The sequence below is a fragment of the Leucopleurus acutus genome (genome assembly GCF_964270905.1).
Source record: "Leucopleurus acutus genome assembly, chromosome: 19".
Taxonomy (NCBI): domain Eukaryota; kingdom Metazoa; phylum Chordata; class Mammalia; order Artiodactyla; family Delphinidae; genus Leucopleurus; species Leucopleurus acutus.
In genome coordinates, this window is record NC_139161.1 from 45,364,099 (window position 1) to 45,376,815 (window position 12,717).

Consider the following 12,717-nt stretch of genomic DNA (forward strand, 5'->3'; position numbering starts at 1 on the left):
GGACGCTGAGCCTGCGCATCTGGAGCCTGTGCTCCGCAACGGGAGAGGCCACAACAGTGGGAGGCCCGCACACCGTAAAAAAAAAAAAAAAAAACAAACCTCCTCAATGTTGTTTGGATGCTGATTTGAACAAACTAACTTAAAAAAATATATATATATATGTAAAATTTATTACATTATTAATATTTAATATCAGGAAAATTTAAACACTGAATATTTGGTACTAAGGAGTTACTGATAATTTTTTTTAGGTGTGATAAGAGTATTGTGATTACATTGTAAGGAGTCATTTTCTTTTCTTTGAGTGGTAGATACTAAACAAATATCTTCATTGTAACAAAGTGATATCATATCTGGGGTCTCCTTCAAAATAATCCAAGGGAATGGGGAAGTGGGCCAGGTTCAAATGAAGCAAGATTCACTGTGTTGAAAATTGTTGAAGCTGTTTGGTGGATAAGGTTCATTATACTATGTTTTTTACCCTTTGTATACAAAACAAAAACAGTTCCTTGAGTGTTTCTAATATACAGCAAGGTGAGAACCCCAGAGCCAGGCATTCAGCTGGAAATGGGCCACCATGGCACCTCTGTGGGCACAACCGACTTTAAGGAGACCAGGTTTGTGGGACCCTAAACGATAGGTGAGAGCCCTGTCCTCCAACGCCCTAGGCTTCAGGCAGAGTCACAGGGACCACTTGTGAGGAACCAGAGCTGGCAGTCAGAGATGCACTGGGGGTGTCCAAAGAGCCCTTCAGGCTTCCTCCCCCACCCCAGCACAGCCTCTGGGGACTCAGGCTCTATGCACCAGGCCAGGAGGCTGGACCAAGGGGAGCCGCCTGCCTGCGGCACCCAGAGCAAGCAATCAGCCTGTCTCTTCTCTCTCAATCCCTGCCCTCTCTCGATTGACTCCACAGGAGCCAGGCCCCCATCTCAGCCGGCAACACCCCCTCCCCCCCGCAAGCCGTCACCACTGCTTCCCAGCGCTGTCACCCTCCCGACGGGCTCATCTGCCTCTGTCAGGGAACATTAGCCCAGCAGACTTCATCAAGGACGTGAGGGGAGGCTGAACACCAGTCCACAGAAGTACGGGCACCCAGGCAGCCACCCCCGGCGGCTGCCGGCAGAGCTGTCTGAGCTGCTGAGAGATTCGCGGGTAGCTTGATCTCATTTGCATATCACTTCTTTAACGAACACATTCACAAGAATCCCAAATTCTCAGTTTTCTACTCTCACCGACAGATTGGATCTCCTCACACTTGTCCCTGACACGGATCAACCATTCCCACGTTCTCCACATGCTCTTGAGAAATAACTTCCCGCCCTGCCGAGGTGCAAGGTATTCCCTCCCCCACCCCGCCCCGCCCCTCCCCTCCGAACTCAGCCCCGCCCCCATAACTCAGCCCCGCCCCCACCCCACCTCCACCGGAGCAACCACCAGCTCCACCATCGCGCTCAGCTTGGGGCTCTCTCTCTCTTCTCCGCTCCATTACCTTCCCCTGATGGCCTCTAGGGGCTGGGTAGGGGAGAGAGTTGGAGGGGGTCTATTGAAGAGATTTTTGGAATCTGTGCCTGCGTATCACCCGCTGCCATGAGTTATTTCAGCGCCGATGTTTGTCTCGAGCTGATTATTCCAACCCGAGAACAGGTGGAGCAGCCTGTGGTGGCTTATTCGTCAGCCAAGGCCATCTGTTCCCAACAAGCTGAGATTTGTAGCTGATTTCTACTGGGGAGCAAGGAGTGGGGGCGGGGAGGGAGATGAAGATCACCTCCAGGCCCCAGGAGACTTACTCCTCCCAGACCTTATGCAAGGTCTGAACCCCTAGTCCTCCCCTTCTAAAATCAATACCTTCTCATTTTCTCAGAGAACTCACCGGTCAGTTGACTCTCTGAAACAGCGAAAATACTTTTTCCTTAAGGGGCTAAACCTTCTTAGACGGAGTCAGGTATGAGAAGCAGGAATCCATTAGCTAGGCACAGTCTGGCCGTTGAGTCATGTCCACCCTTACAGATCTTTAAAAAAAAAAAGTATATAACCATAACACAAATATCCTAAATGACCTTCTTGACTCTCGGCTTCTCCTCACCCCACTCCACCACCGGTCCCTTCATCAACACGAGTCTCCTTGCCTAAACCTGTCACCTGCAGGGCTCCAGGCTGCATGGGAGGCCATGTCTGGATGCTCTTATCTCCCCCTCCCCCACTGCTCCTCTCCCCTAAATACCCTGTTCAAGTTCCACCCTCCAATCTGTTCCTCTTCCAGCTTCCATTCTCAGCCATGCCAAGAGATGCCTGCTGCTTTAAGAATGGCTTTCCCTGAGCAAGGGATCTAAGCAGTTTCTAAGCAGCTTTGCCACATGGTTTACCCCTCCCGGCCCAGGGCTACTATTTCTATATATGCAATGCCGGGAAAGACACTACTCTTACAGTCACACTAATATGACAATTTGGGGCCTTCTTTGGTGTTTGACACAGATACACATCTGTACTGACTTAAAAGAAAAATTGTATGAAAACTTTATTACAAGCACAGATACTTCATCTAGAATCCCACACCCCCAAACAAAGCTATTTCTATTTTTCAGCAGTCTCATCTAACGTTTATCTATTTATCTGTTTTCACATGTACTTTTGTCATGTGTACATGTTCCCTTAAGAACCCATTCAAAGAGCTTAAGACTGCCTCACTTTCGAGTTGGTTCTCTAGGCTTATTTTTCCAGTGCCTGGGAGCGGAAGCTCCTTTTCTCTTCTTAAATCCTGTCCAGTGGCTCAGTATGTGGTTCACTGGAAAGACAAGCCCCCACAGATGAGCTCCTGGACCCTCAAAAGCAGGCCATGGACCTGTGCTTCTAGTGCAGAACCTTCCAGGGCAGTGCCACTCACTAGGGTCAATCTCCCTGGCTCTCCAGAGGACACTATTCCTGTGGGGGCCAGAAGCAGCCCTTAAGCAAGGGTGCCAACCTGTAACTGACGCCAGTCCCCAGGATTAAATATAAGCCACGAGGCCTATTTCATCATGTACAGTTTCATATTTGCCTCGTCATCAGTTGTTGACCTGTCTTTCAAAGAGGTAAAATTTCTGAAGCTATTGGCTGTATTCCCGTACCAGGATTTTTTTTTTTTTTTAATTCTCCACTTTCAAATTCCCTAGTGTCCTTTCTTCCGCAAATCCTTTTGCTTCTTTTTCTAATCTAGTCAGATCGTAGATGTGGCACAAAACATATAAAAATTTATTAAAATGTGGAAACTCTTTGACTCTTAAACCACCTCAAATATAATTTGCCTGGATGGTGTCAAAACTTAATATCCTTTTTGAGGTTGTTTTTTTTTTTTTCCATACTGTCATAGCTGAGTTTTGATATCTAAAGCAAATTCTATCCACGCATTTAAGTATTCCGCTGGGAGATTTATGTCACTGACTTCAATTGCAAAGCACACATCCTTTTCGGAATCTCCCTCATGTACATGACCCATCACTGGGGCTGACACGACAGAAGATTCAAGTTCTCTGTAAAATTCCTTCTAAATAAATCTAGCATCCTTGTTAACTTCAAAATGGCTACTGCTCTGGAAATCACTCCTCCCAGATCAAATCCCAGAGAATGGTCTGGATTGTTCCATTGTACTGTAATGAAATTAGATTGAGGTGAATAGAGCCTAAAATACGCATTCCAGGCCATGTGGAAGTGTTATTCATATTGTTGGCACCGTTGTTGAAACACAAATGTGATCATGTATGGGGGATGCTCTGAGAATTGTTAAGGAGCAACACAAACGCGAGGTTGACATTTCCCCCCCCCCCCCAAATTGTCAAGAAGTGCTTCCTTCCTAAGGGCAGGCCTTGGTGAATACCAGGCACACAGTGATTTGAGATGAGGATCATGACAGCAATTCTTGGCCTTCTCGCCTCCCCCTTCACCCTCTGACAAGGCCAGAGTAGCTCAAAGACGCCTGGCCAGTTGCTGGAACCAAGCTGAGGACCCTGCTAGGCCGGATGTCACCTCTCTGGGCCTGTTTCCTCACGGGGACAATGATACTTCACTGAGTTGTGATAAAGGTTAAATGAGATGTAGGCAAAGTGTATAAGCACTGGGGACATAAGTAGGTGCTCACCATGGTCATATTGATTTTGTCCTCCTCATCCTCTGGGTCACTACTGACAGGCCGGGCAGGCCCCTCAGACCCAGTTGCTACACGGCTTCAGCTCCTGCTGAGGACTTCCAGTAGCCCTTAAAAGGGCGGGGAACGGTATCGTCGGGTTGCTGCGCGAGGAGACCTGTCCTTATGCTTCTGGAACCCTTCAAGGGCAACGCCGACGGGCTCGGTCCTGTCACAGGCTCAAGGACCTTTTAAGGGGCATGGCTTCCGGGAAGAGCGCGGGGGCGGGTGGTGGACGGGGCGGGGAACCTCCAGACGGAGGCGGAGCCAGAGGTTCCGTGCTCCGGAGGCCGAGGTCATGCAAATGAGATATGAATATGCTAATACGCCCGGGTTCCCAGTGAACCGGAGGGCGCTTGCCTGGCCAGGCAGAACCAGCCTGGAAAAAGGAAAGGAAATGAAGAGGACGCGGAGGCGCATGGGGCTGCGGGACGGAACCAAGCCCAGACAGCCCTCGCGCTGGGAGAAGACGTCTGTCTTCTCCCGGCCCCACTTGCGCCACCCATCGGTCCCCTCCGGCTCCTCACCAAGGGTGATAAAAAGGTGGGGGTGAGAGGTTCTGTTGGCAGCATTGAGGGGCTCTGTCCGAACCTAGGATCCAAAAGATTCTTGCCAGCAATTCCACCTTGTTTTACAGATGGGGAAACTGAGGCCCAAGCGGTCAAGGCTCTTCTCCAAGGTCTCAGTGCTAGCGGCAGAAGCGCTCAGTTTAGCAGGTTTTATTCGTCTGGTTTTGTTTTGCTTCCACTAGGGTCGGGGGACACCACTCGGTAGGTGAAAGAAGCAGCAGCCCCAAACGTGGCAGAACTTGGTACATTACCAAGCATGTCCTGGACTGCCCACCAGGCTGGAGGATTTAGAAAAGAAGACTTCCTGGGGAAAGATGAAAGGCGTTGGAGGTGGCAGCCAGTAGCAGTAGCAGGCAAGTACAAATGATCATAGACTGGTCTGGAATACGTTGCTATGTAAAAAGTGTCGCAGCTTCCCTGAGAACCAGCTCAGAGGAAATGAAAGGGGAACAGAAAGCATTAGGGTTAGATTTAAGGCAGCACTTTCTCCCAGGGGTGATAATGGGGCCCTTTCTTCAATGACCAAGGAAGGCTGTGGACTCACCCTGTCCCTCCCACTTCTGAGGCCTTTGGGAATCCATCTCCCTCCAGTCCCACACGGGCCTGCTTGGAGGACAGGAGTGAATGATTGACTTTGAAAAGTCCCCATCACTCAGGTAGGAGATCCTTCGCCTGGATGGGCCTCCTGGGCTCTTTGCTGAGGTTGAGGACAGCAGACGTACTGGCTCCAGGGCCCTGGGTGGGGAGAAGCAGCAGTCATGGCATCTCTTGCAACACACTCCCTGCCAAATGGATTCAAATTGGCTTGGATATGAACATATGATTAAAGGAGAGGCGCGATTCATTTATCAGGAGAGATTAAAGAGCAGCATCTGCGCAGCCTAGCTGGGGGACAATTAAGGAGCAAATTGCTAAGTGTCTGTGCCACCAGGCATGGGGGTGGGGCGTGGGGGAAGGGCAACTGGGATCATCTGCCAAGAGGACACAGGACAAAAGGAGGTAGTTCGGGAGTCACCATGTGCTGCTGTCGTCTCTGGGCACAGACTGGGCACCATGCGGAGCCTCACAGGGTCCCCCCCTCCCAATGCCTCTTATCCAGGATTCAGAGCAATCCTGAGGGTCTGAGATGAGAGAGGAAAATCTAGCGAGGCGGCTTTGAGCCTGGCACAGGGACAGATTTGCTGCCTGTTTTGTGGGAATCACTTACATTTTAGGGACCAGAGCGACCATGAGTGCACAGGTGAGGGCAGGAGCTTATAGAGCTCTGAAGGCATACCCCAAACGAAGATGGGCTCTGATGGCCTTGCAGGTCCCTGGACTTCCCTGAGGAGTCTGTGCAGAGGGAATTGCCTTCCTCCCAGCCTGGAGCCCAGAATGCTGGCCGAAGGCCTTTTGCTGAAGCTTGGAGAAGTGTTGGTCATGTGAGGTGATGTCCAGCTTCCCCAGACAGCCTGTGGAGTTCCCTGCCACCACCTCTATTTCCCAGCCTCAGGGCCTTTGCTCAAGTTCTCCTTTCTTCCCAGCACACCTATCCCAGCAATATCTACCTGTGGAAGTGCTATCCTTTCTTCAAGCCCCAGCTCAAAATACCAGCCCCTTTTAGAAGCCTTCCCAGTCCCTCCCCACCCTCTCTCAGTGAGAGTGTCTCCCCTCATAACTTGCCCAAAGCAACTTCTTTGTCCTTTTATGTCTCATGTAATTATTTCCAAAGGGATCTGCCCTAACCCTAACACATGAGCCCCTGGAGGACAAACACTATGATGTACTCCTTTCTACTCACCCAAAGCTTGCACATATTAGGAGGTCAGACACACATATTTTTTGTGTTTAACTCCTCCACTAGAATATCCGCTTCTTGAAAGAAGGGACCTCACCCATCCCCAGCACTTAGAACAGTGCCTAGACCATAGCGGCAGTTATGAAATATTTGAGTGTTGAGTGAATGAGCAGATGAGTAACACATATTTTCCGACTTGAACAAAGCCCTCCGCCCCAGGGAAGGCTATTAGAGGTTGATGCGGGGACTTTCTATCAATAATTAACCAAAGGCCTGAGTCAGTGTGGGTGAGCAGAGTTGGGATCTTGTCTGTAGGTAGCAGGGACTTTTGTCACACTAGTTCCTGGGAGGAAAAAAGTGCACCGAGCTATCTGAAAGCAGGAGTGAAAGATGTGAGTGACAGAACTGAACATGAGCCAGCAGTTTAGAAAAAAAGTGACTTCACTTTGACTGCCTTCTCTATTCCACCTTGGGGGCAGCTTCTTTTGTTCAAGGTGCAGCCACTTCACACTTCTCTCCCATTCATTTTGGGGATGACATTTCCCCCTCTTTCCCTTTCTTGCCCCTTTCTGGGTGGGTGACATCACCAGAGTGTCAGCATCAGGCCTGTCTGATCCCCTTTCTTGCCTACCTGTCCAAACCAGAGGAGCCTGATGGGCCAGCTGTAAATACTTCATGCACGCAAGGATTATAACTGGTCACATTACAGAAGGTAGAGGAGGAGGAGGAGGGAGTCATTTGTTTCTTGCCCACTGCCTCTCAGCTGTCAGTGAGGGAACCACGTGTGGACTGGGGCATGAAGGCGGAGACTGAGCAGCGTGGAGAAGCCGGCACGCCCAGCCTATTCAAGTTGCCCCGTGGCCAATGGGGTTGGAGGACAGAGAGAGTTCTGCCAAGTGTTGATCAGAAAGTCATCTTTGGGATGACTAAACTTAAAAAAAGAGAGAGAGAGAGAGAGAGAAGATAGGATCTCTGTAATTGGCAAGATTTAACAATCAGAGGGACCTCAACATTCCCAAGTGGAGGCCAGGGTAGGCCAAGGCCTGGATGGCTCTGCCAACCTGAATTACAATCCACGGGCTCTTAAAATAAAAGGTGGGGTTTGTGTCTTCCTTGACCAGCCCTCTCATCCACTGCCTCCGCCTGCTCCAGAGGACCTGCCAAGCTCTCTGAGCAGCATTGGTCTGATGTGGGAGCAGGTCAGGGATGAGGGCGATTCCCCCAGGTCCCCACCAGGGTCCTCACTCTGCTCCCCTGTGACCACCCCTGGACTTTACCTGAGCCTGAAGGAACAGGCAGGAAAATTGGCAGAGCCAGGAGAAGGAGGACATTTATTTCCATACATCAGGTAAGCAGGGGAAGAGAGCACAGCCCAATGAGTACAAACCAATTGCAGGAGAGAAGGGGAGACAGCAGATGGGAGCGGCACCAGGCACTGCCCTTGGGCCCCCGTCTGGTGGTGTTGGTGGGATGATCTTTAGGGTGGGAGCTGGGACTGTCAGTCTGCATGTTGTCATGTCTGGGATAAGTGTGTGTGGGCAGGGCGACTGGAAGAAGAAAAATGACTCAGGCTTAGGACACAGGGTGAGGACTCGCATCTAATACACACCAGTACCGACCAAAGCTTCCATCTTCAGTTTTTCTGACCACAAGCCCTCAACCCAAGGCCTTCCCTCTCAAGCTGAGCTTGTGATCCAGGCAACTTGGACAGAGGGGGAGGGAGGCAGCGCTTGGATAAGCCCTGAATTGGCATTTGGTGGAATGGGTTTACTCTTCAATGGGTCATTGCACTTAACACACTGATGAGACAAAGAAGGGTAGGGGCTAGAAGTTCTGGCTGGTACAGATGCACCCCCGTCTGTGTAGGCCTGCTCAGCTCGAACCCAGAAGCACCTGAGAGCCCCTCCCCACACGGACTCTTAAGAACCTGGGCCCAGCTCTGCTCACGGGTCTCTCCAGCTGCACAGAGAAAGGACTGCTCTCTTAAGAGTAAAGATGAAGCTGAGGTTCCCCTAGTCATTCCCGGTGCGGTGCGGGGAGGCGGGCCAGCTGCCATCACAGCCCCCTCCCCCTCTCAGGGATGCAGCTGTGATGGAGAGGTTGGGTATTTAAATTAAAAAGTAGTAAGACAGCAGGCACTGAGAAGAGAAAGCCCTCCCCCAAGTCATGGGGAAGGAATTGCTGTTCCCACCCCAAACTCCTCCCCATGGACCCAGCAACCCGAGAATGTCCCAGTAGGCAATCTGTCCACCGTCCCTGAGCGGGGGGAGGGGGCTGAGATGCAGGTCAACTTGCCGGCTCTATGCAGTGCCAAGCCACTTGCCATCCACGGTGGCCCAAGGCAGGAGCAGAAAGTTCTCTTTTCAGAACTGCTCTTCCCTCCACCTCTTCCACGTGGAAACGTCAGATACCCACAGCCTGGGAAGCCCCCTGACCGAAGAGGGTCGGGTGTTTCCCATGCAGATCAGCAGTCAGGTGGGGGAGACCCGTGCCCCGCCATTTCCCGAGAGAGGTGCCGTGGCAGCAGTAGCCCGTGGGTGGGAGGGGCGCACACCACTCCCCTGGGCTATGCGTTGGTCTCTGTCTGCTTGGCCTCTGTGTCGCTGTCACTCAGGTAGTTGTGGGAGTATCGGGGCCTGGAGGTGCTGTCGAGAGGGTCGTGCTCATCATCTGACCGGTCAGGGGCAAGGGACTTCCAGTAGCTGGTGGGGCTGCAGGGAGAGAGGAATGAGGTCACAGAGGAAGGATGCTCTTTACCTTCCGCACCAAAGCCTTTGGTCCTGGGGAGGCCCCCCAAACCCTGTCACAAATTGAGAAGTAGAAGACTTCCCTAGCTTCCCCAGAAGATACTCAGAGTAGTAAGAGAAAGGAGCACATTGTTTTGACTCTGAAACCTTTTGCAACTCGGAGGAAAGCAATGCTGAAGAGCAGTGGGTCTCGAACTTGAATGTGCATAAGAATTGGCTGCAAGATCCCCGGGTTCTTCCCCTGAGAAGTTTTGATTTGCTAGCTCTTGGGTGGAACCCAGGAATTCTGCATTTTCAACTCCCTCCCCAGAAGATTCTGATACAGGCAGTCCATGGACTGCATTGACTCGGAGACTGCAGGTCTGGTGATTACACGACTACAACCTGTCTTAGTAAAGTTCCTCCCAAAAAGATTCCTTCTAAGAAGGACGGGCTTTCCCCATTGAATACTCCCAGATCATAACCCTTCTTCCTGATCAGATTTTCCTAAGGCCAGTGAGAGTTTCTGCCCTTGACCATGATATCATCTACTCACAAGGAATAGAGACTCAGGATGTAGGAGCTGGTTAAGACCTCTGTTTCAGGGTGGCACAGTCATCCCTTTCTTGGTACCACAATCCAACCCCAAGGCTGTCATCAGGCCAGTGGGAGCCTCTCGCTCTCCCCTGACCAAGATATGAAGAAGTATTACTCCCTGGATGGAGCAGACTCATGGCGTTGAGCATGGATGGGATCTCATTTCCACCTCTAGTCACCTTCTCTTTTCTTTCTTTTCCAAAGTCTTAGAGCAGCCTTCCCCTGCCCCTCCCACCTCCACTGCCTCTGCCAGTCCAAGTGCACTGTAATTTCAGCAATGTTGGAGAAAATGCAGCCCGGGGTGGCTCCACCCCTACCAGTGCCCTGCACTCAATGGGCCCCTCCCTGCCCAGTGATCTCAGGAACACAGCCCTGCTTCCAGATCCTCGAGAGCTTCTGCTAGGATAAACAGGAATCCTGTGATCCCACTGTCTACAATTCTGATTTAAGAATCTGAGGAAGGCCCTTGTTTACTAGCGCTTTCAAAGTTCTTCTATCTCCAAACCGAAAGAGGAGGACACAGCGTTCTGCAAGAAAGAACCACATGCTCAGCTTTTCCAACTGTGTTGAAGAAAGGATTTCATCACTGAGTATTTCCTGTAATGTGAGACACTGTCTTAGGCACTCTGGATGTGCTATCTTATTCTTCACCACATGAAATGGCATGAGGAAGCTGGTTCAAAGAGACGAAGCACCTTGCCCAAGGTCACACAGCCAGTGTGTAAATCTGAACCTGGGACCTTAGACCTCAAAGCCTTTTGATGACTCCACCTTGCTGCCAGACCGCTGACCTGAGGAGAAAACCAGATGAAACCTGCATTCTCCCCACTGGCCTGGGCAAGAGCCCAGGGGGTGTGTAAAGACAGGTCTCTCTTTCTCTCTCCCTGGGGAGATGGAACAGTCTGATAGAAGAGCTTGTTCAATTATGCAAAACGGTTTAGGAATGGGGCAGTGTGGTTAATAGTTATCGTATTTCTCATGAACGAATTACCATTTTTAAAGGAATCAGAATAGCACAGAACACATTTAATATAAACTAGTCTGAACATAAATGAGTTTTACTTTGATGGGCCAAAGGCACTTAAGGACTCTGGGACGTCTCAGGGACAGAATTATAAAGCTCAATGATGACTGTGCAACATAGAAAAAACTGGGGTTATTTTAGCTTTTGGATTGTTTGAATTGTGAATTAGCGGGAGCCTGGTTTTATTTTCATTTTTTTAGACAGAACTTCTGGGCACCCAATGCTAAGGTCTGCTGTTGGGCAAAGGAAGGAATGGCTCTGTGGAAAGACAGTGGGGTTATTTTGTGGGGAGAGGGGGGGTGAGGGAGGTGCCAGGGCTGGGACCCAGATGCAAATGGGGTGCTCCTTTCCATCCTCACACCTCTCCTCAGAGCGGAGCTGCAGACCCCACTTCCATATTCCTGTGCCGGCCAGGCAGACACCCGGATGAACGACAGCTGGGTTTCAACACTGTTCCGTCCAGATGCTGGGTGCAGTGGCAGAGGCAGCCGGGAGCGCTAAATGCCTGGCCTTTCTCCCCTGCTCTGTGCAGCCACGAGACACCCCTGCTCCCGCCCTGGGTGCTCTTTAGCCAGCTTCCTTTGCGGCTTCTACAGGCACAGCTGTCAGAGAGTCAACAGCAGGCAGCTGGCCCCCTTCCCTGGGGCAAGGGTCAGGGCTGCAATGTGAACATTTTAACCACATGGTTTCAAAAGCTTTCCTCCTCACAAGCCAGTGTCTCCTGCTCAACACGGTCACAAACGATTTGGTGCATAAGCTAATTCCCACTGGGCGAGCAGCCCCCTCCCCTTGCCTTTGCTACGGATGCTTTCAGTGTTCTGCATGCTTGCAGAGCCCCATCGCCGGGTGGGGAGTTAAACTGCCCCCACTCTCGGCAGTTTATTCACCCAAAGCCAGTTCACGCGGAGTCCAACTAGGTCCTCCCTCCCCGGACCTTCTCTGCCAGCTCTGTACTGGGTGGCTAGCTTCTGGCTTGGTGCCCACTCTGGCCGCAGTGAATCCAATCCTTGCTGGAGGTGGCAGTGTGTAGGGTTTCAGGACTACTTCTGTTTTCCTGGTGGACAAGAACTGTGCTGGTGGCTGAGGGAAGAAACAGGCTTTCTGTGTTCTTGTTCTTGCTGGGTCAAGGGTGATGACGGGCTGAGTCACTGGGGTCTGAAATCCACCCGTTGCTGGTCGGTGTGGGATGGCCTGCCTAGGCCCACATCTCCCTCTTCAGGTACTGGTACCGTGCTCAGAAGGGCCTGGCCCTCTCTGCTTTCCAAACCTCCTCCCGTGGCCCATCAGCTGACTTCCCGTGCTAGGGGAGCAGGGCACTCAGCAGGGCTGCGGAAGGAAGGGCTGAGATGGTAGACACAATATTATGACCCCTGCCTTTTCTCACTGTGTACTGACAACAGCTCCCTAGTGCAATTGAGATTCTTCCTACTCTTCCCAGAGCATCCTGCAACCATCTACCACGTGGGGGGAGTGACAGAGCAGGGGTAAGCCCAAGGGCTTGGTTTCTGAGCAGCTCAGGGCCCACAGAATCTGAGTTGGCCGTGAGCCTGGTCTGGGTTCAAGTTCCACCTCCCCCATACCATCCCCCCAATCCCATCCCATCACCATCTCCAAATAGCTGCAGGTAACATTCACTTCCATGGGCTCCATTCCTTAAAACAAAACTGGTCCCTTTCGGTAGAACCCCGCCCAAGCTGACAGTGTGCTTGGGCAGCTGCTCCACTGCACAAGAGGCCCACTAGCACGCGACAGGTGTGTGCGTTAGTTCATGCATCTAGGAAACATTGCCCGTGCCCCAGGGGCCTGCGCTCTGGGGTCATACCTCCTGGGAAGCAGCAAGCAAGCTTGCCCTGGGAGGGTACCATGCC

At 51.5% G+C, this 12,717-nt stretch overlaps 1 protein-coding gene across 4 annotated transcripts in view; it reads right to left on the bottom strand.

The window, feature by feature from the left end:
- Positions 1–7,824: 7,824 nt before the first annotated feature.
- The window catches only part of MYO18A (myosin XVIIIA), a 95,334-nt gene continuing 90,441 nt past the window's right edge, over positions 7,825–12,717 (bottom strand). For all 4 annotated transcript variants that reach the window (XM_082860878.1, XM_082860877.1, XM_082860875.1 and 1 more), the window contains one exon: positions 7,825–9,213. In XM_082860878.1, the coding sequence (XP_082717004.1) occupies positions 9,069–9,213 (145 nt within the window). In that variant the 3' untranslated portion in view covers positions 7,825–9,068. The remainder of the gene's footprint in view (positions 9,214–12,717) is intronic.